The sequence below is a fragment of the Topomyia yanbarensis genome, chromosome 1 (assembly GCF_030247195.1).
Source record: "Topomyia yanbarensis strain Yona2022 chromosome 1, ASM3024719v1, whole genome shotgun sequence".
NCBI lineage: Eukaryota > Metazoa > Arthropoda > Insecta > Diptera > Culicidae > Topomyia > Topomyia yanbarensis.
The window spans coordinates 187,288,245-187,314,004 of NC_080670.1; the positions used below are offsets into that span (position 1 = coordinate 187,288,245).

The window sequence follows — 25,760 nt, forward strand, 5'->3', positions numbered from 1 at the left end:
AGTGGGGTTACCCTGTAGCACCCCTCCCCTTTTGGCTACGTGCTAACGTGGACTTCTATCTGATTTGTGTGAAGCTTTGGTAAAAAATGGACTGCCTGAAACTCACTCAATTGCAGTGAATGCGATCCGTCAGTGCATTGGGGACCCTTAATAAATTACGTAACGCGTTCAGGGGGGAGGGGGTACGACAAGTTGTGACATGTTGTTTTCGAGGAATTTGTTACGCCATAGGGGAGGGGGGACAGAGAAATTTGTGACAATTTGTTACATGGGGGGAGGGGGAAGTCAATTTTGGACAATTTTCGCGTTACGTAATTTATTAATGGTCCCTTAAATTCTTTCATAAATTATTAGCTAAGCCCTCTAGCTTTCCATTGGTGTGGTTATTCCCATATATTGTTCAATTGGAGTAATGTTGTGAGCCAAAAATATAAGTGTGCCGACAACCGAACACATTCCCCTATCTTCTTTTTCAGATGAAACAAGAATATTTCTTTCCAATAAACTCGACGGTTGGTCTCGCATGAAAGAGAAAAGCTTTATACTTACGAATAGTTCACTACAGTTATCGACTTAAAATATACGAAAATTTCAGCTACACTGATATCGTTTCTGCCTGACGCTAAGTTAGTTTACAATTTAAAATGGTGACCGTAATACCTATAGAGCTAAGAAAATCAATCGATGGATAACTGTTACAGCTACTTGTGTAACTAGTAGTGACACAACACATGCTACTAACGAATTTCTGTCGGAAACGGTTCCAATTGAGCTTCAAATACAGTCATCCAACCTAGTAATAGCATTTGAAGGGGCGCGTTTCCTCATAAAATTAGGTGTCCATACTAAACAAAAATCTACCAACATATCGTTGAAAATTTAAAGATTCGGCTTCTCTCAGATGCAATAAAATTGCGATGTACAAAGCATGTCTCAACTATTCGGTTATTCCGATGTACCTTTCTTTCCATCCGTTTGCTGGTCATGCTCCGTCTCTGACTCCAATGTTTTCACGGAAGTGAGAGCGGTAACCACAACCGGATCTCGCTGATCTCATGGTGTTCCACCGGAGCTTAATTGTATGGACTTGCGAATGTTTGCCGGCGATATCGTGGTCTGACTGAGCTTTCGCAATGCCACCGGGACTGCCGTTAGTCCGGTACTTACGGTTGTCGTTATAGCCGTAGTCGGAGTGGATGGTGTACTATCGGTAAGTTCCGCCTTAACCGGCAGTACCATCACCTTGTCCCGGTGATATTTGCTCTTGTGGGTTGACAGTGACCATTTAGTTTTGAACACGGCATTGCACATCACGCAGCTGTAGGATACCTTGTTGTCTCCGTGTTTGGCCAGTTTGTGCCGCTTCATTGCATTCATCGAGCAGAACTGCCGGTGACACTCGGTGCAGGTGTGCAGTTGTTTGCTCTCCGAAGAGACGCTAGATGCTGTAATTGTAAAACAAATGGAGGAAATGTTTAAAAAAAACTATACAATATACAAAATACAAATTACTATTAGCCAGCTTTCAAATCAGCTTGGAAGTCTAGGAGAATGTGGCTTAAACGTTTTCAAAACGTGTTTATATTCATGAAACTTTATTACTAATTCAAGATCATTGGCGGTTATAAAAATTGGTTTCGACCAACTCGATCTCCGGAAGCATGTGTAGAAAGCATTGATCTAGTTGACAGACCTCATTCTGTATAGTTGAAGACGAACGAAAAAGTACAAAACTATTTTTGGAATCTATTAAGATGGTTTATTTACAGCGTTAATCAAGAGATTCATTCTATTATAAACTATTCACTAATCATGGATCTAGTACCTATATAACATTAAGAATAATTTACGAATATCATACATAGACAACACTCCACAAGACTTCTATTCTCATGTATCGAACTCATTAGTCGTTATGCCGTAACGTGTTTCTGACTACTTATGCTGATGTACATATCCCGATGAGCAGATTCGCTATAAGGTACAATTTTCAACAACAAATCACTTCAGGCGACAATCAGAATCGCGATCCTTAAAACGTTTTGTGATGCTGCAGCGTATCAAATTTACTTTGTAACTAATTGCACCTAATGGATTATACATTTTGTACCACAAATCAATTCGTTCCATCCGTTCTAGATAGACAAATTCCTTAGAACTGCAATCAGAACAGCTTCATCGTGGTCGCAGCCGCCAGCTGCGCCGCGGACAGCACGGTCAACCCGGCTGCCGACGATGCATCCACAGATATTCCCGGGCTGTTGTTTTCCTCCAACACCGAACCTAAGGTTAACGAACTAGTTCGTGGCGAGAGGGCTTCCCCGCTGACTGCTGTTGTCATCGATTGTTGCTGTTGAGGCGGCGGCTGCTGCTGCTGCTGCTGCAGTTTGTTCTCGTGAGCCATGCGCACGTGCTCACGCAAACTGTACTTATTCTTAAACTGTTTGCTGCAATGATCACACTTCTTCGGTTCTTGATTCGTGTGCTGCGTTCGCATGTGCCTCCACAGATTGACCGAGGTAATTACCAATTTACAGATTTGACATTGGGACCATTTGTTTGTACTAACAATATCTAGAAGTAGAGAGGAAGAGAGAACAAAGAGAATGGGATAGCACTATTTTCATTGGTTTTTTTTTTCCATTGCTTCTAATTTAGTTTTAAGTTGTGCTACAAGATATGATTTTTTAGCTAAATCTGGTCACAATTATTATTTTTTTTGAATTATCTACTAGCACGATGAATGAAAATTTAAGGGTCAAACTACAGCATAATTGAAAATAATAATTTAGTACTTTCTCTGTTAACTCTTTCTCATGATCAACGTCATTTACAAATGAGTCTGTCAACGGGGCACAGCAAAACGCAGCCGACTATCTTTTAAAGTAGTCGTCAAAACAATACCTATTAAATACGTCACCATTATGCGAATGCCATTTATTTATTTTTTTCAAATGGTGCTTTAAAAAATCGATTTGCAGGTCTGTGTTATTTCTAAAAATGGTTCACGCATACGTATTTCATAGAATGTATTTCCGTAATTCTTCTCGTGTATTTTTTAGTACTTAGTATTGTAATCATCAAACACCGCTATGTACACTGGTTAGCCCGTCGGAGTGATGCAGCACTGTTCCTCCTTGGAGAATCCATCGGCCGGCAGCAGTTCAACTTTGGGGGCCACTGTTTTGTCGTGTTTCAGCTTCATGTGCCGCTTGAGATTAGCCGTCCTGGACAATACCGCTCCGCAGATTGTACACTTGGTGAGACCCCGGTGGATATGGTTATGCATTGTCAGCGATTTCCAGGCTGCGAAGCTTTTGTCACAATCTTTGCACTTGTACTTTTTCGGTTTCATTTTTTGCTCAAACACTTCTGCGAAATAGAAAGAGAGAAGAGGAAAGAAGAGGTTGTATTAAATTCACCGTTCTCTTTCATACTGTTCTAGTACAGCGAGTTGTACTTCGGTGTTTGGCACCACAGAAAAAGGGGGAAACAAATTGGATTTACTACCGAGTGGAACCGTGGGCATATCGAGTTACAGTGAAATATGTTACAACTTCCCAATTGTTTGCGGAGACAAAATAAATTAAAAAAAATAAATTCGAAGAAGTGTTTGAGCAAATGTGAAACTGGAAAAATACATCGATCTAGTACCCAAGTAAGTCACCAAACAAAGTTTGGCTCTCACACACAGCAGTTCTCGAGAGCATTAAATCCAGCAATCTGTTCCCCTTTTTCTAAATAAATAACATTTGGTATTTTATCGTATAACAGTTAATCAAATCATAACATTTCCAGGAATAACAGATCCGTTCGCAGTACTAGATTGCCCTTAGCTTAACGTATACCAGCCACCTTTTGTTGGTGCATAATCAGTAATCTAGGACTCTTATTAAACTGCAGTTCATTAAATGAAGAGTAGCTCAACTAAAGCTAGGTGTATTTCTATATAATCACTAATGGAATGTAATATCCATGAATTCACAACTCTCAAAGAAAATTTTGGATCTTGACTTTGAGATTATGAACAGTTAGCCGGGCAACCATCCTAAAAAGTTGTATCTGAGATTGGTTTTATGTGTGCTTATATAAATAAGATAAAGAACAATTTGTGTCTATTAAAAGTAACTGATTTATTATCGATCTTTCTATTTCATTGCTAGAATAAATAGTCTATAATAACATCATGTTCAGTCTGCTTTTTGTTACATACGATGCATTTATTAGGTCTACAAAAATAGACACGCCTACAAAATTAAAGAAATTGAAACAAAATGTTTTACATTTTCAATGCTTCTAGGAAGTGTTTCTGAACTCAATACGATTAAAATATACTTTTCATAGCATTCATTCTTCCTTCAGGACCGCTCATCTTGGGGTTTAGAACGTTGAATCTTGTGGCGAACGGTGGTCAGCATTTTCATATAAACTCGCAACTATTGAGAATAACCGTACATTTAATAATTGCACTAAGATAAGAATTATTGGAGACAGACGCACTGTACAGCAAGAAACCGTTGTTTGTGTTAACATAAGAAATTCCTCTAACCAATTAGTAACGAACAAACTAGAATCATCAGCCCTCTCCATTCATTTGTGTTTTGTTAGAAAGCGTTTTTACTGGTCATTGGTATTGATACATAGAGCATCTTCGATATACTTTAGGGTCAATAGGTAATAATCCCAGTTTTGTTTGTTGGACCACCCCTCGGTCCATGGAACAACCCCTCCCTTTTCAAAAAGTTGTCAAAGGTCGTAAAATCCTTACTTTTTTTACTGTTTTGTCCTATGCTATTAGGACTAAAAACATTCCGCGGAATTCTAGAAAGAAAATCGTTCAAGAAAGATGGAAAAGATACTACTTTCAGTCGACTGCAAACCATGCTATTTTACTTTATTGCTTTTACATTTTTCGCTATTTAAGAACATTTCAATTACAAATGTGGGAGAATGGAGAACAGTGAGTATAGTTATGTAAGGTATGCAAACTAGGCTCGGTGGAACTATCTTGGACGATCTTGGATCACATAAATTTAGAGTAACCTCAGATGTTGCTTCAAATTGTTCTCAAAGCCCAATTCGGCAGTTTGCACGTCGCCACTCGCGTTACGGCTTGGCAAGGCCAAACTGTTGTCGAGGTTGGTCAATTAAGGCTGTCTGGCGTAATCTTGATGGTCATATCACAGAGAAAAGCATTCAACTTGTGTAAAAATCCTTGTTTTTTGTGGCTGAGTTCGACTGAATTAACAGCGGTTATTCCTCTACCCAGTCAAACTAGTCCGGAACCGATTCGGACTTCTGAGTGGATCCAGTATGAATTCCAGCTCAAATGCATCAACCGATTCCATACTGAATCCATTCAGCATTTGGAACCGGTTCCCGAATGGATTTGACGGATAGTTGGGATAAGTAGATGTGGCGGCGCTAGTGTTTATCGTATATTAATTCAAATATTTACACACGTTTTTTAAATATTTTTGTTCGACCATGGATGTCCGTTCTATGTGGTCATATCATTAGCGTTTCTGCATTAAAATAGACAGACAGCCTGTGTTGATTATAAAATTAGGGAATATGTATAAAGTGACATATAATTTCTCTTTCGTTTCAGATAGTTGGTACTCGCGCCAGTACAGCTCCGAAGAAAATGGCGGATTTGATGATAGAGATTTATATTTTATGAGACGATCGACTGACGGAGTCGATATGTCTGAAGAGATGAGTAGTGGTAATCTGCAATTTCGTAGGAATCAAGTTTTAATCTTCCGGCAGTCGCGATAGTGCACGCTGCTCTGAAAAACTAGCGAAATGGTCTTAGAGCATCAGCGGCTGCTCGTTCAGTAGGCCATATGCGCGATTTCCGGAGGGTTAAAAGAAGGAATGAGACACCCAGTTCCACTGAAATGAAATCTTTAAGTAGCACTAACACACATATTATGATTGCAGCGAAAACACTTCAGGAATTGTACGGGATAACGCTGGGCCTGTGGCCTTCGACCGGCGTGGTCCATTCTCATCGGTTCGGACGTCTTCGCGGGACACGTGGATCTGCTAGTTGTCGATTTTTTTTTTGAGCTGGTAGTGCAGGACTGGCTCCTAAGCGATTGTTAATTATTCATGACTTGTTTTTTATGATTATTTAACTTGACCAAGCACACCGGTTCTTAGAAATGCAAAGCAGCCCTTTGTGGGGTCGGTATGGTTTGTACGAGTCGAAACGATCTCCGGGTTCTAAAAATTGATGCTAAATGACCTTAAAATGCATGAAACGTCGAGATTTGATGCAATCTCGAAAAAAAAAAAATTTTTAACGAAGGTTCTTTTTTTGTTCAAAGGGGGGAAAATTTCAAAATCGGGCCGGTATTTTTGATGCCAAATGACTTCAAAATGCATAAAGCGTCAAAATTTGATGTAATCTCGAAAAAATTTTTTTGACGAAAATTGACTTTTTTGACGATTTTTGTTCAAAGGGGGGAGTAAGGGAAAATTTCAAAATCGAATTTGCATTTTTGACGCCAAATGACTTTAAAATGCATGAAACGTCGAGATTTGATGCAATCTCGAAAAAAAAATTTTTTTTTGACGAAATTTCTTTTTTGAACTTTTTTTTGTTCAAAGGGAAGAAAATTTCAAAATCGAATTGACATTTTTGACGCCAAATGACTTTAAAATGCATGAAACGTCGAGATTTGATGCAGTCGAGATTTGATGCAATCTCGAAAAAAATTTTTTAACGAAGGTTCTTTTTTGGACTTTTTTGTTCAAAGGGAGAAATTTCAAAATCGGGCCGGTATTTTTGATGCCAAATGACTTCAAAATGCATAAAGCGTCAAAATTTGATGCAATCTCGAAAAAAATTTTTTGACGAAAATTGACTTTTTTTCACGATTTTTGTTCAAAGGGGGGAGTAAGGGAAAATTTCAAAATCGAATTTGCATTTTTGATGCCAAATGACTTTAAAATGCATGAAACGTCGAGATTTGATGCAATCTCGAAAAAAAAAATTTAACGAAATTTCTTTTTTGGACTTTTTTTGTCAAAGGGAAGAAAATTTCAAAATCGGGCTGGTATTTTTGATGCCTTCAAAGTACATAAAGCGTCAAAATTTGATGTAATCTCGAAAAAAATTTTTTGACGAAGATTGACTTTTTTTAACGATTTTTGTTCAAAGGGGGGAGAGTAAGGGAAAATTTCAAAATCGAATTTGCATTTTTGATTCCACGATTTTGACGATTTTTGTTCAAAGGGGGGAACGAAATTTCTTTTTTGGACTTTTTTTGTTCAAAGGGGGGAAAATTTCAAAATCGGGCTGGTATTTTTGATGCCAAATGACTTCAAAATGCATAAAGCGTCAAAATTTGATGTAATCTTGGAAAAAATTTTTTGACGAAAATTGACTTTTTTGACGATTTTTGTTCAAAGGGGGGAGGTAAGGGAAAATTTCAAAATCGAATTTGCATTTTTAATGCCAAATGACTTTAAAATGCATGAAACGTCGAGATTTGATGCAATCTCAAAAAAAAGTTCTTTTTGGACTTTTTTTGTTCAAAGGGAGGAACATTTCAAAAACGGGCTAGTATTTTTGATGCCAAATGACTTCAAAATGCATAAAGCGTCAAAATTTGATGTAAACTCGAAAAAAATTTTTTTGACGAAAATTGAATTTTTTGACGATTTTTGTTCAAAGGGAGAAAGGGAAAATTTCAAAATCGAATTTGCATTTTTGATGCCAAATGACTTCAAAATGCATAAAGCGTCAAAATTTGATGTAATCTTGAAAATTTTTTTTTGACGAAAATTGACTTTTTTGACGATTTTTGTTTAAAGGGGGGAGTAAGGGAAAATTTCAAAATCGAATTTGCTTTTTTGATGCCAAATGACTTTAAAATGCATGAAACGTCGAGATTTGATGCAATCTCAAAAAAAAGTTCTTTTTTGGACTTTTTTTGTTCAAAGGGAGGAAAATTTCAAAAACGGGCTAGTATTTTTGATGGCAAATGACTTCAAAATGCATATGCAATCTCGAAAAAAATTTTTTTAACGAAATTTCTTTTTTGGACTTTTTTTGTTTAAAGGGAAGAAAATTTCAAAATCGGGCTAGTATTTTTTAGGCCAAATGACTTTAAAATACATAAAGCGTCAAAATTTGATGCAATCTCGAATTTTTTTTTTTGACGAAAATTGACTTTTTTGACGATTTTTGTTCAAAGGGGGGAGGTAAGGGAAAATTTCAAAATCGAATTTGCATTTTTAATGCCAAATGACTTTAAAATGCATGAAACGTCGAGATTTGATGCAATCTCAAAAAAAAAAGTTCTTTTTTGGACTTTTTTTGTTCAAAGGGAGGAAAATTTCAAAAACGGGCTAGTATTTTTGATGGCAAATGACTTCAAAATGCATAAAGCGTCAAAATTTGATGTAAACTCGAAAAAAATTTTTTTGACGAAAATTGACTTTTTTGACGATTTTTGTTCAAAGGAAGTAAGGGAAAATTTCAAAATCGAATTTGCATTTTTGATGCCAAATGACTTTAAAATGCATGAAACGTCGAGATTTGATGCAATCTCGAAAAAAAAATTTAACGAAGGTTCTTTTTTGGACTTTTTTTTGTTCAAAGGGGGGAAAATTTCATAATCGGGCTGGTATTTTTGATGCCAAATGACTTCAAAATGCATAAAGCGTCAAAATTTGATGCAAACTCGAAAAATTTTTTTTGACGAAAATTGACTTTTTTTGACGATTTTTGTTCATAAGGGGGGAGTAAGGGAAAATTTCAAAATCGAATTTGAATTTTTGATTTGATTTCCACTCTCGTTCAGACTGCCTCGCTCTCTACCAGCGTCTCTTGTCAGAGTTTATAGTCAGTTCGATTATCGTACTCTCTCTTTTAAAAAATAAATTCCACTGCGTTGCGAACAACGCCAATGATCGCGTTGTCGTCTGCGAAGACGAGAAGAATATGAGATTTCGCGATCAAATCGCAACTTCGAGCGCTATGTTGAACATTGGATTAGAGTGAACTTCGCCCTGCTTCAATCAATCTAGCGTCATAAACGAGTCGGATGTTTCCGCGGTCATTTTGACTCTCGATGCTGACTCATCCAGTGTCATACGAATCAGCCTAAACAGTTTTGTCGGAAAGCCATGTCATAGCATTGTCTTCCATGTTTCGTTTCACTAAATCGTACGCTGTCTTGAAATCCACAAGCATGTGACGAGTTCGCAAGTATTCCCGAAATGTATCCAGAATTAGTTGCAAGGGAAACATTTGGTTTATCGTGAATGGTTCTTCTCGAAATAAGCCTCGGTATTCGCCGATAAAGGATTTAGCCAACGGGCAGTCTTCTAATCGAAACTCTCCGAATTTGGGACACTTCAAATTTAGAAGAGTCCTAAAACCAGGGCTCATCGCCAAGCCCAGGACACTTCCATAGAGAACTTGGCCCTAAACCCACTTGGTACATTATTTCGAACATGGCATAAGTAAATTTGTAAATTTGGTCACAGTGTAGCTTAACTAAAGAGAAAATAGTCGTAGCCAAAGTTTCTATGTGATATAATCATTGTAATACTGATTTAACGGAAAAGTCCCCGGACCACGTCAAGGTACAGTATCATGCGGAGGGCATATGAGGCCATCAAAGAAATTCGAAGGTATTTCTTCTTCCGCCCAGACCATCCCGATCAAGCAGTGGATTGCTTCAAACCATTTCTTTTACCTTTTTAAAACATGAAAAAAATAAAGTCGCCACGGTTGACAGCTACCCGGACTTGATCAACGCAAGCCCAGCCCATGCATCATCCAAGATGACTCTAATTTTCAGTCGTTTGTTCAAAGTAAAAACGAAATCTTCGCCAGTTAGTTTTGACTGGATTTCAGTCGAAGCGAAACTCCGCCCAGGAATATAATATGCGACAATCGAAGCATGTCTGTCTCTGTATGATGACATGTAACAGCGATCAGTGACAGTTAACCTGTTTTTATCAAGAGTGAAGCCTAATAGCCGACGTTCTGGTCACACTTTTTTGTATACGATTTGCTCCAGAACCCTAGGTAATTCGCAGTCGTGCAGCAGAATTGATATCAGCTTCGTTCGAATTTCGCCGCCGCCGAAGATCTGAGTTTGGAAATCGCTAGGAAGCGACAAAAACTTCAAGGGACGACTTATCATACTTGCCAAGACATCAATTTCGGAAGACCTCTTGTCGAAAGACCGGGATGGGCGGAGGTCGCTGGTAGGATGAACACGAATGTGATGGAATGGTTAGAAGTAAGCGTGCGATTTCGGTCGTCGATATATTTAGAAAACCAGAAAGAGAACTGCGGAGATTTTGAATCGAATTACTGCCTACCCATGTAGCGTAAAAACGTATTGCCAAAATGCTGTTTTTCTCTCCGCAGTTTTTTTCCCTAGTGTTTCCTAGATATGATGAAGCTGGAAGTAGCACATTCGAATCCGGTTTCTTGAGAGTGACAAATTTTTCAAGACTTGAACTTGCCTAAAAATGCTTTCGGAAGACCTCATTACCAGTATTTAGGCGATATGATTTTCCGACCAAAGTGCTGGACGAGTAATCCACGCAGCCAGTCAGAGACGAAAGCCAGTGGCCATCAACCGGCGGTCCTCGAACACGCGGAAAGCAGTAGGACGTGGAAGAAGCCATCGACGATGAATCAGCACAGTGACCAGTGAGTCGAAGTTTGTCTTTCGTCTCTAGTTTTTCTAAATAATTAGTCCTTTTAAATTGAAGCGTGTTTAAAACGTTCAGGCGACTTTTTCCTATCGCGGTTGCCGACCCTGCGATTCTAACGAGGGTCTTGTTACTGGGTTAGTCGCTCATTAGCTACAATACGTGTCGTGTTTAATCATGATAAGGCTTGTCAGCGCCAGCCCGCGCATTTGCCAACCTGCATCGTAATCTGGATCTGCCCCATCCGAATATTTTGTTGTCGTGGGCAATTGGTGGGATTTTAAAATCTCAAATCTTTTGACAAAATAAAAACAGTCGATAAGTTCACGGCTTGTTGGCCACTTTTCAACACTACATTTTATCGCAGCAACTAGCATGCTTTTGCACATCGCTCAAGATGATTGAAAATTAAGAGGTTACGGTGAAGGGGTTGCGTTAGTTACAAAAATACCCTAGAATAAGTTTTATTGCTTTGTGATGCTAAGACTCGATGCTAAGAAAAATTTAAAGAGGACTCTTTAGTCTCCGGTTATTATTTTGGACGCCACACAATGTTAGTTTAGTAGTGTTTTAAATTAATAGGTGACGCTTAACCGCATTCCCGGCTTTTATACAACGAAACAACTTTAAGAGATCCCGAAAGAAGAACAGAATGACGAGTTAACTTTTTGATCTTGTTAAATGAAAACCCGTAAGGAATATAAAAGCTACCGAATTGCCACTACGCATTCAAACACATACGTTACACACAAGCTCTTCCCATTCTCACTCTTTCTCTCTCTCTCTCCCAGCCTTACTTCAAATTGCTGATGTTCTTAATGTTCAGCTTGGCATCCAGCTTGAGCGTAATTTTGTGTATCTTGCTCAGATGAATGCGCATGTCGTAGCTGCGTGAGAACGAACGCAAGCAGACAGGACATTTCGTTTTCCCCGAATGCAGATCCTTGTGCAGGGTTAATGACATCGGGTGCTTGAAGCCCTTCCAGCAGATACTGCAGCGGAAACGGAGCTCAGCGTCTGGAAGATAACAAGAGAGAGAGAGAAGAGCACAGGTTAGACGCTTGCCTGGCAGTTCAGCAATAAAACAGTTGCCATTCGAAATAGAATGAAGGGACAAACACAACGGATGAAGAAATTTTGTGTAAACATGAAGCTATGTCAGTTTGAAAATAATGGTCAAATTGTTCTTGGGTAAGCTATAAGGGTATTTCAGCATACTGATTCAAAGCGCAAAACAAGCTTATCCGGTCGTGTTAATGTTTTTTTCGACTTAACCGTAAGCAAAACCAGACTGCTAAAATAACCTTGAGACATCGTCTCTTCAAGTGTAAAAACAATAACCTAATAACATGACGGGATTAATTACAGCTGATGAACGAAAATAGAATAAAACAAGTGAGTGATCCGAGTGATAGTAACAAATGCTACTTAGAGTTATACGAAACAAAAACAAAGGAGTCTTTTAGAAATATACTATGAAATTAGTGAATAATAGTATATATGAACATACGTGATCGTTTACGTACCTAACGAGCTCCGGATCGAATTCACGATAATTTTATTCTATTTCCCTTCTTCTATAATCACTCGACAGTTACCGGAAAACATCACTGAATTTTAATATTATCACTCGTGTAAAGTGTGCACATTATGCGAGTATCTTTCGTAAACGGAATTTCACGCAGCATTAAGACAAAACTGGCAAACATGTTTTCAAATATAGCTGTATAAGCATGAGTGTCTCAAGAAATGTATACTACCTTTCATTAACCCATTATATCCTGGCGTTTGAAATCTTTCGTTTAATACGTATTTTATTTCGACATCTAACTGCTTTATCATTACAGTAATGAGAACATTACACCTAGTATTTCTTTGTGAGATAAGACAGTAGCGGATTTTTTTTTTGAGAGTTGTCCTATTGGAGCTGTAGAGCTAGATTCTCGGAAGGATTCCGTCAGAATCACTCATGACAATTACAGACGAGACGAAAAATGTTTTCAAATATAACTCAACAGGAGAACACCGGCGTAGAGTTTAATAATGATAGTCTTATAAAATGTAAATTTACGACTAAATAAAAAGTAGTTCTCAAGGACAACAAAATTGAACACTTTATAATCATAATCTGTTTTCCTAAAATACCATCATCGATCATACATTCAATGCTCAAAAATGATACGTTACAATGCTACATACCGTACGGAATGTGACCATTCCAATAGACTTTGTAGCTGATTATAATCGTATAGGATCGATTCACGGGATAATGCAAATCAACTGACCACAAAGGCTCTTTTTGGTTGTAGTTTGAACATATAAGCTGACCTCTGACGAAAAAATCCTGACACCTTTCACCAACGAAGCGTTCACCACACTCAGCTAGATGGTTCGCGCAGTGTACGGATTTTTTTGACAGAGTTGGTCAGCTTAAACATACAAGACCAGCGTCTTACCCCGACATTAAGGCGTGGTGGTTTGTGCAAAAATTTCTAATCGCAAAATAAATGAAAAATCACAGAACCCGCTTTAACCACTTTGTCATGCTCAATTGTGAAAATTACAGTTGTTCTGCGCATTATTGTCCCATGGATGAACATAGAACAATTCATGCGTATAACGGCAGTTTAATTATCACCAAGATGCCGATATGTTAAAATCCCGAATAATTGCCATTTCAATTTTTAGTTTTCAATATCTTGCCAACGCTTATCAAATATCCCACGCATCACACTGAAATGAACAGATAGTAAAAACACTCACCTTGTAACAAAGTAGCCTTGGTCTGATCATCTGTCGCTCCTTGGAAAATCCTACCTGAAAGACAACAACCGACGAAATAGATGAAGTTCATTTCTAATCTGCTTTCATCAACTACTAAAACTTACTCATATCCATATCCGATGCTTCCATTTCGATACCGTCCTGATTCATATCCTCATCATCCTCGTCCTTATCTTCCATGTTCTCGCCGACCAGCTCGTAGCTTTCCTCTGGAAATAAACCACATTCAAGAAGAAAAAAAAAGCATTTTCAATCTGAATTTTTCAATTCAATCTAAATTCAATTACCTTGTATGTAGGAGGTATTGTTCGCACTCGAAGCATTAATTGCCTCGCTACAATCGATGTATTCCGGTATTTCCATCTTCAGAGTCGCACCACTGGCCTGGGCTGCTTCCACATAGGTTTCAACTGGGGAAAAAAATTACCAGCATTAGTAGATGTTACAATTTTTGGAGCTAGAGCAGAATACCTTGTTCTTGTTCCTGCACCCGATGCTCAACCGATTCCGCCTTAGCCGTCGTAATGTGGTAGGTTTCCGTGGACGTCTCGTAGATTTCCGTGTCGCCAGATCCGGCCGCTGCACCCTGGGGCACTTGAGTCGTCACAACAGTCGTAGTCGGGCCACCCGATTGGTTCGGGGTGGACGTAATAATCTGTTGTACTTTGATCTTCTTTTTCTTCGGTTGACTGACTACACTTTCCACCACTTCCTGCAGGGTTGTGGCTTGGGTCTGCTGCTGCTGGGGTTGTGATTGCTGATGATGCGTTTGGACATGCTGCTGCTGCTGTATCTGTGGTTGGTGCACCTGTACTTGCTGTTGTACGGTTGCAGTTTGTTGTGGTTGAACCTGGATCTTGGCAGCAATGGTATGCTGTTGTGGTTGGGAAATCGGGACGGTGATGGTGGCTCCGGTAGCAGTCAAAGCCGGCATTTCGGCGGATGCAGCTTTGATAATGGTTTTGTTCAGAATCTGGGGAGCTGTCTGAATTTGAGCCTGCAGCAACTTTGCAGGTTGATGTACGATGGTTGAATTCGACGGCAGAGTGAGATATACGGACTCGGCCGTCGTAATCGTTGCTTTATCCAGCAGACTTTGATTCTGCGTCTGGATGATTTGCTGTGCCAACGAGGATGTTGGTTGCTGGGTTTGCGGCTGTCTCGTATCGCCACTGTTGTCGGTTAAACCACGGATCGAGAGCAGCTCAGCTGTATGCAGGAACGATGGTAGCGATTCCTGAACTACGCTGACCTCTCCCTGGTACATGAATTCCACAATCGACATCAAGTCGGTGTATTTCACATTCTTGAATATGATCACCGGATGTTGGCAGGGGTTCTCTTTGAAAATCTCCTTGAAATAGGCGCTACATGCTGATAGCAAGATCTTGTGAGCCCGAATTTTTCTGCCCTCGCAGCAAAGTGTTACGTCTACGAGGTCTTCCTCGTAGCGGAGCGAATCGAACGCGCCGGTAATGTAGTTGGTGTAATTATTCCACCGAAGTGAAAACTGCTGAGCCGACATTCTGATGCGGATGCCGGACTCGACCTAATGCTGAAAAAACGATGATCGAGAATAGGATTATTACTTGAAACGCAATGCACAACTTCGCAATGTCGTTTATGTGGGGAAAATGTTTACTTTGTCTAGGCTCACCAAATTGGTTCAGGTCAAATTAAGGACACGTTGAATTGCGACCGAGATAAATTGAAGTAATGTAATATCAAGGCCGAAGGAAGATAACCCACTATGGTCAAGCTTGTTGTATTTAGAATCCGGATACCAATAATTCTGCAGCAGTGCCTCTAGTGGTCGAATTTAAAGTGTTCTGACAGAGACTTGTTTGGAAAATACAGGTGTTTGAGTAGTGAAAGTGTCGTCAGTAAAAAATTAGGCTCGACGGAAGCCTAGAACAGAAAATTAATAATGCATACACACGTATCGACAGGAACCGGGCCAAAAAAATTTATCTGTTACAGCACAAGGTTCCCAGCAAATTCAAGTTGATTTTTTGTAGATAAATTTGCTAAGAAACTGATGTTCTGGCAAGAAATTTGCAGCTGCGGGCTCAAATCCAAGCTTTTTCATTACTAATGGGGTTTTCGATTGATTGACACCGGTGTAGTGGAATGCACTGAAACTGCGCCGTTTTTGCACTTTCTAGCAGAAGTACAGAAAACTGGGTATGTTCCATTGACACTTCTGCTAGAAAGTGCAAAACCAGTGCAATCCACTACACCGGTATCATTCAATCAAAAATTCCATAAGAAAACGATGGACTCGAAGCTGTATAAGCAAGAGTGTCTCGAGAAATGTATACGAACTTTCATTAACCTATTATATCCCTGCGTATGAAATCCCTCGTTTTATACGTATTTACTAAAGAATTTCGACATCTAACTGCTTTATTATTACAGTAATGAGAACATTACACCTAGTATTTCTTTGTAAGATAAGACAGTTGTGGATTTTTTTTGAGATTTGTCCTACTGGAGCTGTAGAGCTAGATTCTCGAAAGGGCTCCCCGTTAGAACCACCCACTACAATTGCAGACGAGACGGGTAATGTCACCCATTAAAACACTGCTTTTGCAGCGGGTCGTGAATCTCAATGTGATATTCATTGTACGGTTCAGATATGTGCGGGAGTAGGGATTTCGCGCTGCGCGTGTACCGTCGCGAAGGGCTCGAGCGTTTATACGTTAACGTTTGTACGCGATCGCGTGTGCTAACGTGTATGTAACTTCGCGCGCATCTATTGTACGAACGTGTGTCTTTTCGCATATTCACGCGTGTTCTTGAATGATCGCGCGCGGACCGTGAATCCGAAACTTAATTTTCGATGTACGGTTCAGACACTAGAAGAAAGTAAGTTCTTCCACGTCACTAGAGTCCCCGGCCTTATCGCCATGGAACGTATTGTCTAGTGGATATGAACGTTATTTTTTGATTGGTCCAACTGATTGTATGGGCCTAAGTTGCTAGGGCGGAGGGAAACTGTTTCCGGACGTTATCGATGCATTATCGCGCGAACACTGGCGTCCCTGGATTCGCGTTTGGGGCAGCATTTGTAAATTCGTAAGTAGTAAAGCTTTCACCTTATTACCGGGGTGTTACAAAGTTTGCGCAACCGCAGACGTAGTTGTGTGTGTGGATGAGCGCGAAGGCCTGAAGCGTTCGAATGTTATGTTTGTCGCGTGTGTGTCTTTGCGTGTATACATCCGATTGTAACCGTGTGACCATTCGCGTATTCACATGTGTTGTACGCTCGCGCGGACCGTGAATCTTATACTAAATTTTAAGTGCGCGGTTCAGACGCTAAGAGGGAGCGGGGGAGACCTAGGTTGTTGGAACTGAGAGTAAAGTCCTTTCCTCTAATTTAATGACGTCAATATCAAAGCCTTTCTTTCGCCGATGACATGAAAAATTTTTAACAGATAAGTGATTCAACCGATGGCGAATTGCTTTAAAGTGAGCTGGACAGCTTCAGTACGGGGTGTGATCCGAAGAGAATGGTTCTAAAACCGAACAAATGCTCATTCGTCACATTTTCGCGAAAACGTCATCCGATCCAGTTCAACACTAACGTTCAAACCTCATACTCAATACATTGTGGATAATGCATCCAGACAGCTGGGATTCATCTTCTAGATAGCAAAACACTTTAGGGGTGCATAGTGTCTGAAAACTCCTTATTGTGCCTCGGGCCGCTCAATACTAGAATATTTTTCTGCTGTTTGGAATCCTTACTCCCACAACGGGGTTGACAGAATCGAAACTATCCAACGCTGGTGGTTCATTCGCTTTACACTGCGACAACCCTCATAGCGAAACAGATTTCTTCTACCGAGCTACGAAAACCGTTGTCAGTTAGTACGTCTCGATACTCTTAGCATCAGTAGGGATTGCCCTCGACCCCTATTCGTCTCAGACTTACTGTCTACCAGAGTGGACTGCTCTACAATCCTCGAACGCGTGGATCTTCAAGCCCGCATTACGTAATGACTCTCTCATGCGACTACCTTTCAAGAGAACCAAATATGCTCGCCAGAGCGCTGTTACCGAATGTTGGCGTATGTTGAAGTGTTGCTACTGCATTCGACTTCCACATGACGAGGAATGCGATTAGTTTTTATTCTATTCTATTCTAACCCTTACACAGCCAGTATTGACAAGCATCCTGGAAAACACCGCAGTTATTCTTTAGTGTTTTTCTTGTCAACATTAATAATTGAAGCATATTATGTGTAATATGTCGCAAATATTAAAACGGCCAGGCCTTCTGTGCAGAGTTGAGTTAAAAGGTGTTTCAAAACTATACGGCAATTTATTTATTTAATGAATAACTTAACTAACGAATCGTTTTGAATCTTGAATGAGGAAGAAACGAGGACAACCGTACCGACCGTTTCAGTTTATAGGAGATTGGGATATATCTTTGGGAATAACTTGGCTAAGAAGGTTAATGTCATTCCTTTGGTCTTTGAGGATGGGGCAGAAGAATTTACTCCTTGCCCTGGCTAATAAGCCTAGGTTAAAGCGCCTTTACTCGCTCTGCTGGTCCATTTTGTTTCTTTTCAAACACAAATACTGAGGCTAGAGCGACTAAAAATAGAATTATGCTAATCGCATTATTTTATTCTCCAGTCGCTGCCACTTCATCTGCGTTTGACTGAAAAAAAAAACAAAATGTAACAGATACACTTCATCTAATTTAATGCTATAAGCACCACAATGGCTGTCTGTGAAGCAAAGAATCAATTACTTGACAATGGTGTTCATTTTTAAAATGTTTGCCCTGGGTTAGTGGTAGGCAACTTTCACTGAAGGAGTCTGATGTCGATGGTGCAACTCGACCGGATTCACTGCCACTAGGTACGCCTACTCTCACCCTAGCAAGTGGTAGTACCGATGTTTTGGTCTGGCGAGAGGAATCCTACAGAGTATCATCGGAAACGGAAGCCATTATATTCAACTCCCTATTGCATCAAGTATGCTCCCAGAATGGAAACATTCTTGATAGACCCAGGTAATTGGTGGATCATTCAAAATGCATCTAGTTACGCTCCATTGAAGGAAAGGTCATGTCTGCAAACAAAACCAGTCCGTTGTTTTGTTAACTTGTATCACCCTTCTCCTCTACAAACTCCTCCCACGAACTTCATATTCAGGAAAGTACCAGCAAACCTCACTGAAGCACTGACATGTAACCCCTGTTTCTGATTACCACTATGGCTATGAACCTAATAGAGCCATCCAAGACAATAAACAACAACAAAAACGAAAGTTCTGGACTCCCACGGCATGACAGCAGGAATCCAATGGATCGATCGCTGGTTTCAGTCGCTTGATGCCACACGGTATCTAGGCTGATTTGATGCAGAACAAAAGTGTTATCAACCTACTAGTGGCCTCTATTCCCTCGCCAAGTTTTTAATTAAATAATTGAACAATATAACTTCAAGAACAATCGCTAAAAAGATAGAAGACATAACTAGAACGGGCTCACCAGTAATAAAGGTCCAAATTATTTCACTCCGCTGCCATCACTTGGGACTGTACTATTCCAGTAGCGAAGAGCCCTTCTCCTCTTACTCCTAATTTCCTCAGTCGTCACCGAAAGATATTTTTACTTTTACCACAAATTATTTTTCACGATGTTTAAAATTTTCACCGAAAAACAAATTAACGACGACAAATTTTCGCAGCCAACGCACATGGTTACTACGATCAATCTCGAGGAATGCGATTAGTTTTTATCTAATGTAACTAATCTATCCTTAAATTCTTGAGTTAGAGCAGACTTAACAGCAAAATCTCAAAAGGTGAGATAATAGCGTAGCGTTTTTCTCGAAATCCATAAAATGTCATTTAGTCTGGCCTGATTTAATACCGACCATCTGGTCTATTGTGGTGATCTTTGGGAATCCCAGCTTGGGACGCCCTGGATTAAAGAGATTCAATAGCAGGGCTCATCGCCAAAGCCCCGAATTGATCTACTTGACATTACCCCAGAGACAAAATTCGAACCTGCAACCCTTGAGACTTCAGCCCAATTCGCAAACCCTTTTGCTATCCCAGGGCTATGATGCGGACGTTTAAATCACCATTGTGATCAATTTTGACAGTTGTATACCACCAAAAAAGTCTTAAATATAGTATTTGCACTTACGTGAAAATCAAAAAAATCAGTTGATTAAACGAATGTTTTAAAATTTTCTATGCTGTACTTCCACGAATGGTACACGAAACCATTGACTTTGACTTCCTTTTTATTGATTTGTCAGCATGGCAGGCTTCTGAAATTATTAATCTTTTGGGCATTTTAAAAAATAACGCGGCGTTTTTCAAGATTTTTGATATTTTTTGTGTGTAATATACAAGTATAGCGAAGCAGTCAAACTCAAATCAGGAATTGTAGATAAGTTTTCAGAACAAACAGTAGAAACTCTTGCTACGTTGCTTGTTTGTCTCGTGTTGATCAAAAGAGAGTGTAATATCAAGGCCGAATGTGTGAAAATGAATTAAGTGCAAAGCTTGCTCCAATCCCAGTTCGCGGGTTCCACTGTTTTTCTAGCCAACTAGCCTTTGAAAACATCAAAACAACCCAATGTAAAATCATGGGTTAGGTCCACTATATGATTGTTTTTTGTAGCTTGAAAGCTTGTACATCACAATAGCCCTACCAGGAGGCTGGCTTAAAAAGAACATCTCTTCATGCGGGACATCGTGTTTGACTAGGCGTTTGCTGAGGAACACAAATCGTGTGTCTTAAGCGGACCTACGAGTGAAAATAATGAAAATAAACCAATTATTGATCAATATATTGATCGCGTAAGGACATTCTAAAAATATTGATTTTGTAGAATTCAAATGGGATTGACGTATAGCGGACCCTACACGAGACAAGAATATTGTCAATAAATATAGTGACAAGACTGCTTCAATCCATCAATCCCATTTGAATTCTACAGAATCAACATTTTAAAGATCACCTTACACCATCAATATATTAATCAATATATGATTTATTGTCAATATTTCTGCTCGTGTAGGGTCCGCTTATAGAAGTAGTCTTGTCAATATTTTTATTGACAATATTCTTGGCTTGTGTAGGGCCCGCTTCAGGAGCTGACGGTAATCCGACGCTATCTTACTCCTGTCACTAAGCTAGTGTCGGATTCTGATGACAAAGTCGAAACGCAAATTCCATAATCAATTTTAAAATATTTCCAACGTAGACTTATAGTGCACTCATCTTGTTTAAACGTTAATATCGCTAATAGAAAATAAACCATTCCAAATGAACGAAGAATTAGCTGTCCAACATTTTTGTAAGTTAATTGCAGTGAAATAAGTGTTGAAACCCCAATAAAAATGATTGTTCATTGAAATAACTAAAACTGACATCGCTGATATCAACAAAATTGAAAGTGTCCACTTTAGAAAAAAAAAATCGATAACCACTATTCATAACAAGAGTCGCTCAAAGGAAATGACACCAGGCAAATCAAAAAATGCGCACAAGCACTCAAATTCAGCCCAGTATACGTACCTATCGCTAGCACACGACAAAAAAAAATCACTTCGAGAAGATGGACTCCACTCACGAGCAAACGCAAAAGCGATGTGACGCGGCACTCCCGCCCACTTCCCCGTCCACGAACCGAAATAACAGGCTTGTGAACCAGTGTTGCAGATTTATCGTGTTTTCTGGCTATAAAGTTTCCCTTTTTTTTTATTGAAATGGGTTTTTTCTGGACGAATTTGACTTTAAAAACATCAAAGAAATAACTTTAAAGGTACATGCCAATACAAACGGAAGGCTTCATGTGTTAAGAGCGTAGCAGAAACCATGTAGACGTACAAATTTAAATACCGAAACCTTAATTTCTGATAAAAATTTACTTGAATTTTCATGGCATGTTACAATTATACAGGTTTTAACCTACAGAACATTCGTCCTGTATTTATACCCATTCAAACATAAGTGTTCGATCGATCATAAAACATTTTGTTGGTGCAAATCTTACTTTAAACAAGAACGAATGGTCAAGTATTTTTTTATTTCAATTGAATCCAACTTTCGTTAGTTGGAATACTCGTTTGCAAAAGCGTTTCGTCCACCTATCGCATAACGTCGAAAATATGGCAACACTGCTCGGAACATTTCATCGATGGAACCGAGACGGGGAATGAGAAACCGGGGGGTTACGAGAGTGAACACCAGCAGAGTGGGAAAACCTCAGAGCACAGCGAAGAGGTTGAAAATTACTGCAGCTTCAGCTTTTGCGATGGGACCAAACTTAAGGAGCATTTTCCGCTTCAACCAACATCGGGTACTTACCAAATTATGCTGCAAAATGTTCTGCAACCTTTCGGGCGCACTTTTGCACTGTTTTCGGCCGAAAATATACAACTTTTGCACTAATTTTCAAAATCAAATGGATCCAGCACTCACGAGTCACTTGTTTGTGGCATCAAAGGCGGAGAGAAAATTTTTCCTCGTTCCGTGAATTTGTCAAGCAGCGTCACGCAGCTCAAGCAAAATGAGCGCTCGCAGGTAGGGCATACACAGGGTGGCTTTTAAATATTTTTAGCTTAAAGTTGCTCAATTGTCGACCACGAGAACTGTCAGATTACTGTTTGTTTATTGTTTACTTAAGTCGCGGAAATTGATCAACCTATATCATTAATTAAATTATTTTTTTTATAATGAATGTTCTGACTCTGATTTGAAAAACTAAAATGTTTAAAAGTGCACCATGCTGCATGATTTGCAGCGAAAGATCCGAACGATTTTTATCTATATCAGACAACTTTGACGGTCAAAAAATCGAATCCATCCTGATGAAACACTTTTGGTTTAAGGTAAGTTCGTGCATTATTTACGCAACATAGTTTATCTTCTACTGTAAACTATGCTAAAGACCGCAGATTGCCAGAACCAGTTCGTGTGCTGTAGTTGCTGGAAGAGGATATCGGATTTTCATCAGCTATACTGTGCGGTCGAGACGCGCTGGTTCTATGTTAAACCAGCTTTACTGTTCCGTTGCGAGGAGTGTGACCACTCAAAGGCCTTCAGCACTGAAACTGACCTGCAATTACACACTCTGTTGCTTCACTCCAAGGAAACCGACAAGGTACACAACTGCGATCAATGTGATAAATCTTTCGCCACCGAATGGCAGCTTTCTAGTCACAAAGCATGGCACCAGGATGTGGATAATTTGAATATTTCGTGTAACGTATGCAACAAACAGTTTAGTATTTTCAGCTATTATGAAGGTGGTTATCTGTAACTTATATTAACTGGTTCGATTTCAGATTTGCGTCAATGCACACCCGAAATGCTCATGTGCGGAATCAACATTCGGATTATTCGATAGCCAACATGGCAAAGGTAGTGATGACGCATGAAGAGGACAACGCTGACAGTATGCTGATAGCGACAACAGAGACAGAAAAGGAAACCGCTAAGAAAATACAAAAATCGGCTGAAACAATAGCTCAGGAGGATGAATTGATCCGACAATTCTGCAATTTGTCCTGTAAAAGGTGTGAGTATGTTGGTGATAATCTCTATCAACTTTTGAAGCACTATACAACCGATCACCAAATGCGTGGCTATGCGGAGTGTTGTGGAATTAAGTTTACTAAAAAACCTCGCTTATATAACCACTGTCAATTGCATGTGAATCCGAATATGTTTCAATGTGAGGTGAGGATACCTGATCTAAATTACTTTATATTTAATCGTTTATTGCTTTTACTACACCCTGATAGATATGCAGCAAAACCTTCTCTCAGAGTGAAGCGCTGGAACAGCACAATCAATGGGTACACACTCCTGACTCTGCAAAACCATTCAAATGTGATATTTGTGACGCAGCATTTTGCAAAAGTTTTCAGCTCCGGTTTCATATGAAGTACCACATTGCCAAAGAACAAAAAATTTTCCAATGCAAAGATTGCAACAAATCGTAAGTCTTACTATTCACTTGGGATCTTCATTCATCTTGCATGTTTTTCAAATTTATTCCAGCTTTGGCACCAATCTTTTACTTCAAGCTCATCGCCACAACCATCACGGAGCTTTCAGCAATTGGGCTTGTGATATTTGCGGCAAAGGTTTCACGCACAAGGCACTGCTGGAAAAGCACTACCTTTTGCATTCGGAGCAAGGCGCTGCAAGTTTGATGGTACAGTGCGGACACTGTAGCAAGTGGCTGAAGAACAAGGACACCTATCAGAGTCATGTGAAACGATGCCTCGCCAGTGGCTCTATTACTTGTGATGTTTGCGGGAAAAAACTAGCGAATGAGCCGGCCTTGGCACGACACAAACGAGTCATACACCGGCATCGTCCAATGCTAGCATGTAGTTACTGTGGTAAAGCATACAAGGAAATTCGGCGATTGAGAGAGCACGAAGCAAACCATCGTGGGGTCGTTTTGTACACGTGTCCTTACTGCCCGAAAACGAGTAATTCAAGTTCAACCATGCACAACCATAAGAAATCGGCTCATCCAGAGCAGTTCGCCGCTAGAAGGGCGGAACAAGCATGCATACAGTCGGATACATAGTTGTAGTATAATGTACAAATTTTAAGATTCACAATATATCTGTAAAACGTATGTCTGATTTGAATCCCTTCATTCATCATCCTGCACAAATAAGTCCTCATACATAAAAAATTTAGGGCATGTTCGCAGTAGAAAAACTGAACAGCGTTTTTGGCAACAGAGAGAACAGACATCCATCATCGAACAAAAATATTTAAAAAACGTGTGTAAACATTTGAATTAATATACAATAAACACTAGCGCCGCCACACCAACCTATCCAAACTATCTGTCAAATCCATTCCGGAACCGGTTCGAAATCCTGAATGGATTCAGTATGGAATCTTGCCCAAAGAAAACAACCGATTCTGACTCTATCGGTTGATGCATTTGAGCTGGCATTCATGCTGGAAATCCGAACCGGTTCCGAACTAGTTTGACTGGGTAGAGGAATAACCGCTGTCAATTCTGTCGAACTCAGCCACAAAAAACATGACGACAGTAGCGCACCTGGTTTGGATATCCAACTACCTTCGAAACTGTTAGAGATTTTACACAAGTTGAATGCTAAAGATGGACGTCTGTTCTCTGTGGTATAACGGCATTTTATGGAAACACGTTCAATCCCACTGAGACGTCCAAAAAATTGTTTCAAAAACGTTCAACACAGGTCCAACGTTGGACGTTTGTTGAACGGTTATTTGGAGGTTGTCCAAATTGGTCCAACGAACGTCCTTCATTTGACGATTTTGAAACCAACCGTTCTTAGGCTGTGAACCATTTGGCGATATTTTTAATCTTTAGGTCAAATTTGACAGTTCGAAAGTTATTTTCTCTTGAATGGGAAAATTTAACCGAGAGAGCGAACCATTTCAAAAGTTGACATATGGATAGTTATTTAGAGTTGACAGCTGCGATGACCACAAGTTGGTAGAGGTGTGAACATTTGTCGATATTTTAAAATTAGTTTTTTTCTTATTACATTAGGTATGACGGGCCCATATTATTGGCTCGAATCAAAACTCGTCGAAATGTCAATTGACGATAGGTTCATCCAGAGTGTTCATTTGTGTTTACATTTTGCTAGCGTTGCCAATTTTATTTTGTGTCCAGCACCTAATGTGGCTACGCCACATCGCTTTTGCGCGTGCTGTCCGACTTCGCTACCGCTCAGTCGGACTTAAACTAGGGATAGCCCCTATGTTTGAGTAAGCCGGGCAAACGAGTGGATCACAGGTTCGCCTGCTTCCGAAGGCGGGTCGGTGGCCACCTCGCCCGGCCTCGGTTATGCGGCTAAGCCGCATCGAAATGGTACCCCTTAAACATTCTAACTTGAATCGGTTGTGTCACCGGAGCCGGAATACGAATTAGAACCAGCCAGCATTCCGGCTGAGTTAAACTGGGAAGTTTAGTAAAATTTAATCTGGAAATAAAAATTTTTTGGCAACGCTCCAGCACCCCATTGATTTCACCACCTGGGCGCCAGGTTGACGATATGAAATGAACTTTGTTTACTTTCGACAAGTTTTGATTCGAGCCAACAACATCCAGCCAGGTATGACAGTCATAGCCTCGAAAAGTAAACATCCACATCATGAAATAACCCAAACAAATCTTAACACAACACGTTATCGTTTCCATCTTTATCCCTTAATTTTGTATTGAAAAATATTGACAACCTCAATTAGGTACAGAAAATGTTTCCACCTTTTTATTCTG

General features: G+C 39.7%; 2 protein-coding genes across 7 annotated transcripts; one reads left to right on the forward strand and one right to left on the reverse strand.

Moving 5' to 3' along the window:
• Positions 1 to 517: 517 nt before the first annotated feature.
• On the reverse strand, positions 518 to 22,127 carry LOC131684487 (longitudinals lacking protein, isoforms H/M/V-like). Of its 6 annotated transcripts, XM_058967430.1 has the most exons (8): positions 20,163 to 20,338; positions 19,649 to 19,775; positions 15,134 to 15,384; positions 13,948 to 15,031; positions 13,764 to 13,886; positions 13,581 to 13,685; positions 13,456 to 13,509; positions 1,504 to 2,574 (listed from the first exon to the last, which is right to left on the reverse strand). In XM_058967430.1, the coding sequence occupies exons 4-8, from the start codon at positions 14,999 to 15,001 to the stop codon at positions 2,165 to 2,167; spliced, it is 1,746 nt and encodes a 581-aa protein (XP_058823413.1). In that variant the 5' UTR covers positions 15,002 to 15,031; positions 15,134 to 15,384; positions 19,649 to 19,775; positions 20,163 to 20,338; the 3' UTR covers positions 1,504 to 2,164. The 6 variants fall into 6 exon arrangements, with proteins under 6 accessions (XP_058823430.1, XP_058823413.1, XP_058823420.1 ...); XM_058967465.1 differs by lacking the exons at positions 1,504 to 2,574; positions 15,134 to 15,384; positions 19,649 to 19,775; positions 20,163 to 20,338 and adding exons at positions 3,440 to 4,436; positions 11,490 to 11,709; positions 21,824 to 22,127; XM_058967447.1 differs by lacking the exons at positions 1,504 to 2,574; positions 15,134 to 15,384; positions 19,649 to 19,775; positions 20,163 to 20,338 and adding exons at positions 518 to 1,445; positions 21,824 to 22,127.
• LOC131684519 (transcription factor grauzone-like) lies at positions 22,108 to 24,113 on the forward strand. Its single transcript, XM_058967477.1, has 5 exons — positions 22,108 to 22,347; positions 22,407 to 22,738; positions 22,804 to 23,197; positions 23,263 to 23,459; positions 23,522 to 24,113. Exons 1-5 carry the CDS (start codon positions 22,225 to 22,227, stop codon positions 24,060 to 24,062), a joined length of 1,587 nt encoding a protein of 528 aa, XP_058823460.1. The 5' UTR covers positions 22,108 to 22,224; the 3' UTR covers positions 24,063 to 24,113.
• The last annotated feature ends 1,647 nt before the right edge of the window (positions 24,114 to 25,760 follow it).

Coding starts and splice junctions, on each gene's coding strand:
- LOC131684487 (XM_058967430.1), bottom strand. CDS start 15,001: ATGTCGGCTCAGCAGTTTTCACTTCGGTGGAATAATTACACCAACTAC. Junction 13,686..13,763: donor CAATACCTCCTACATACAAG/GTAATTGAATTT, acceptor GTTTATTTCCAG/AGGAAAGCTACGAGCTGGTC. Junction 13,510..13,580: donor AGCATCGGATATGGATATGA/GTAAGTTTTAGT, acceptor GTTGTCTTTCAG/GTAGGATTTTCCAAGGAGCG.
- LOC131684519 (XM_058967477.1), top strand. CDS start 22,225: ATGTTTAAAAGTGCACCATGCTGCATGATTTGCAGCGAAAGATCCGAA. Junction 23,198..23,262: donor CGAATATGTTTCAATGTGAG/GTGAGGATACCT, acceptor ACACCCTGATAG/ATATGCAGCAAAACCTTCTC. Junction 23,460..23,521: donor TGCAAAGATTGCAACAAATC/GTAAGTCTTACT, acceptor AATTTATTCCAG/CTTTGGCACCAATCTTTTAC.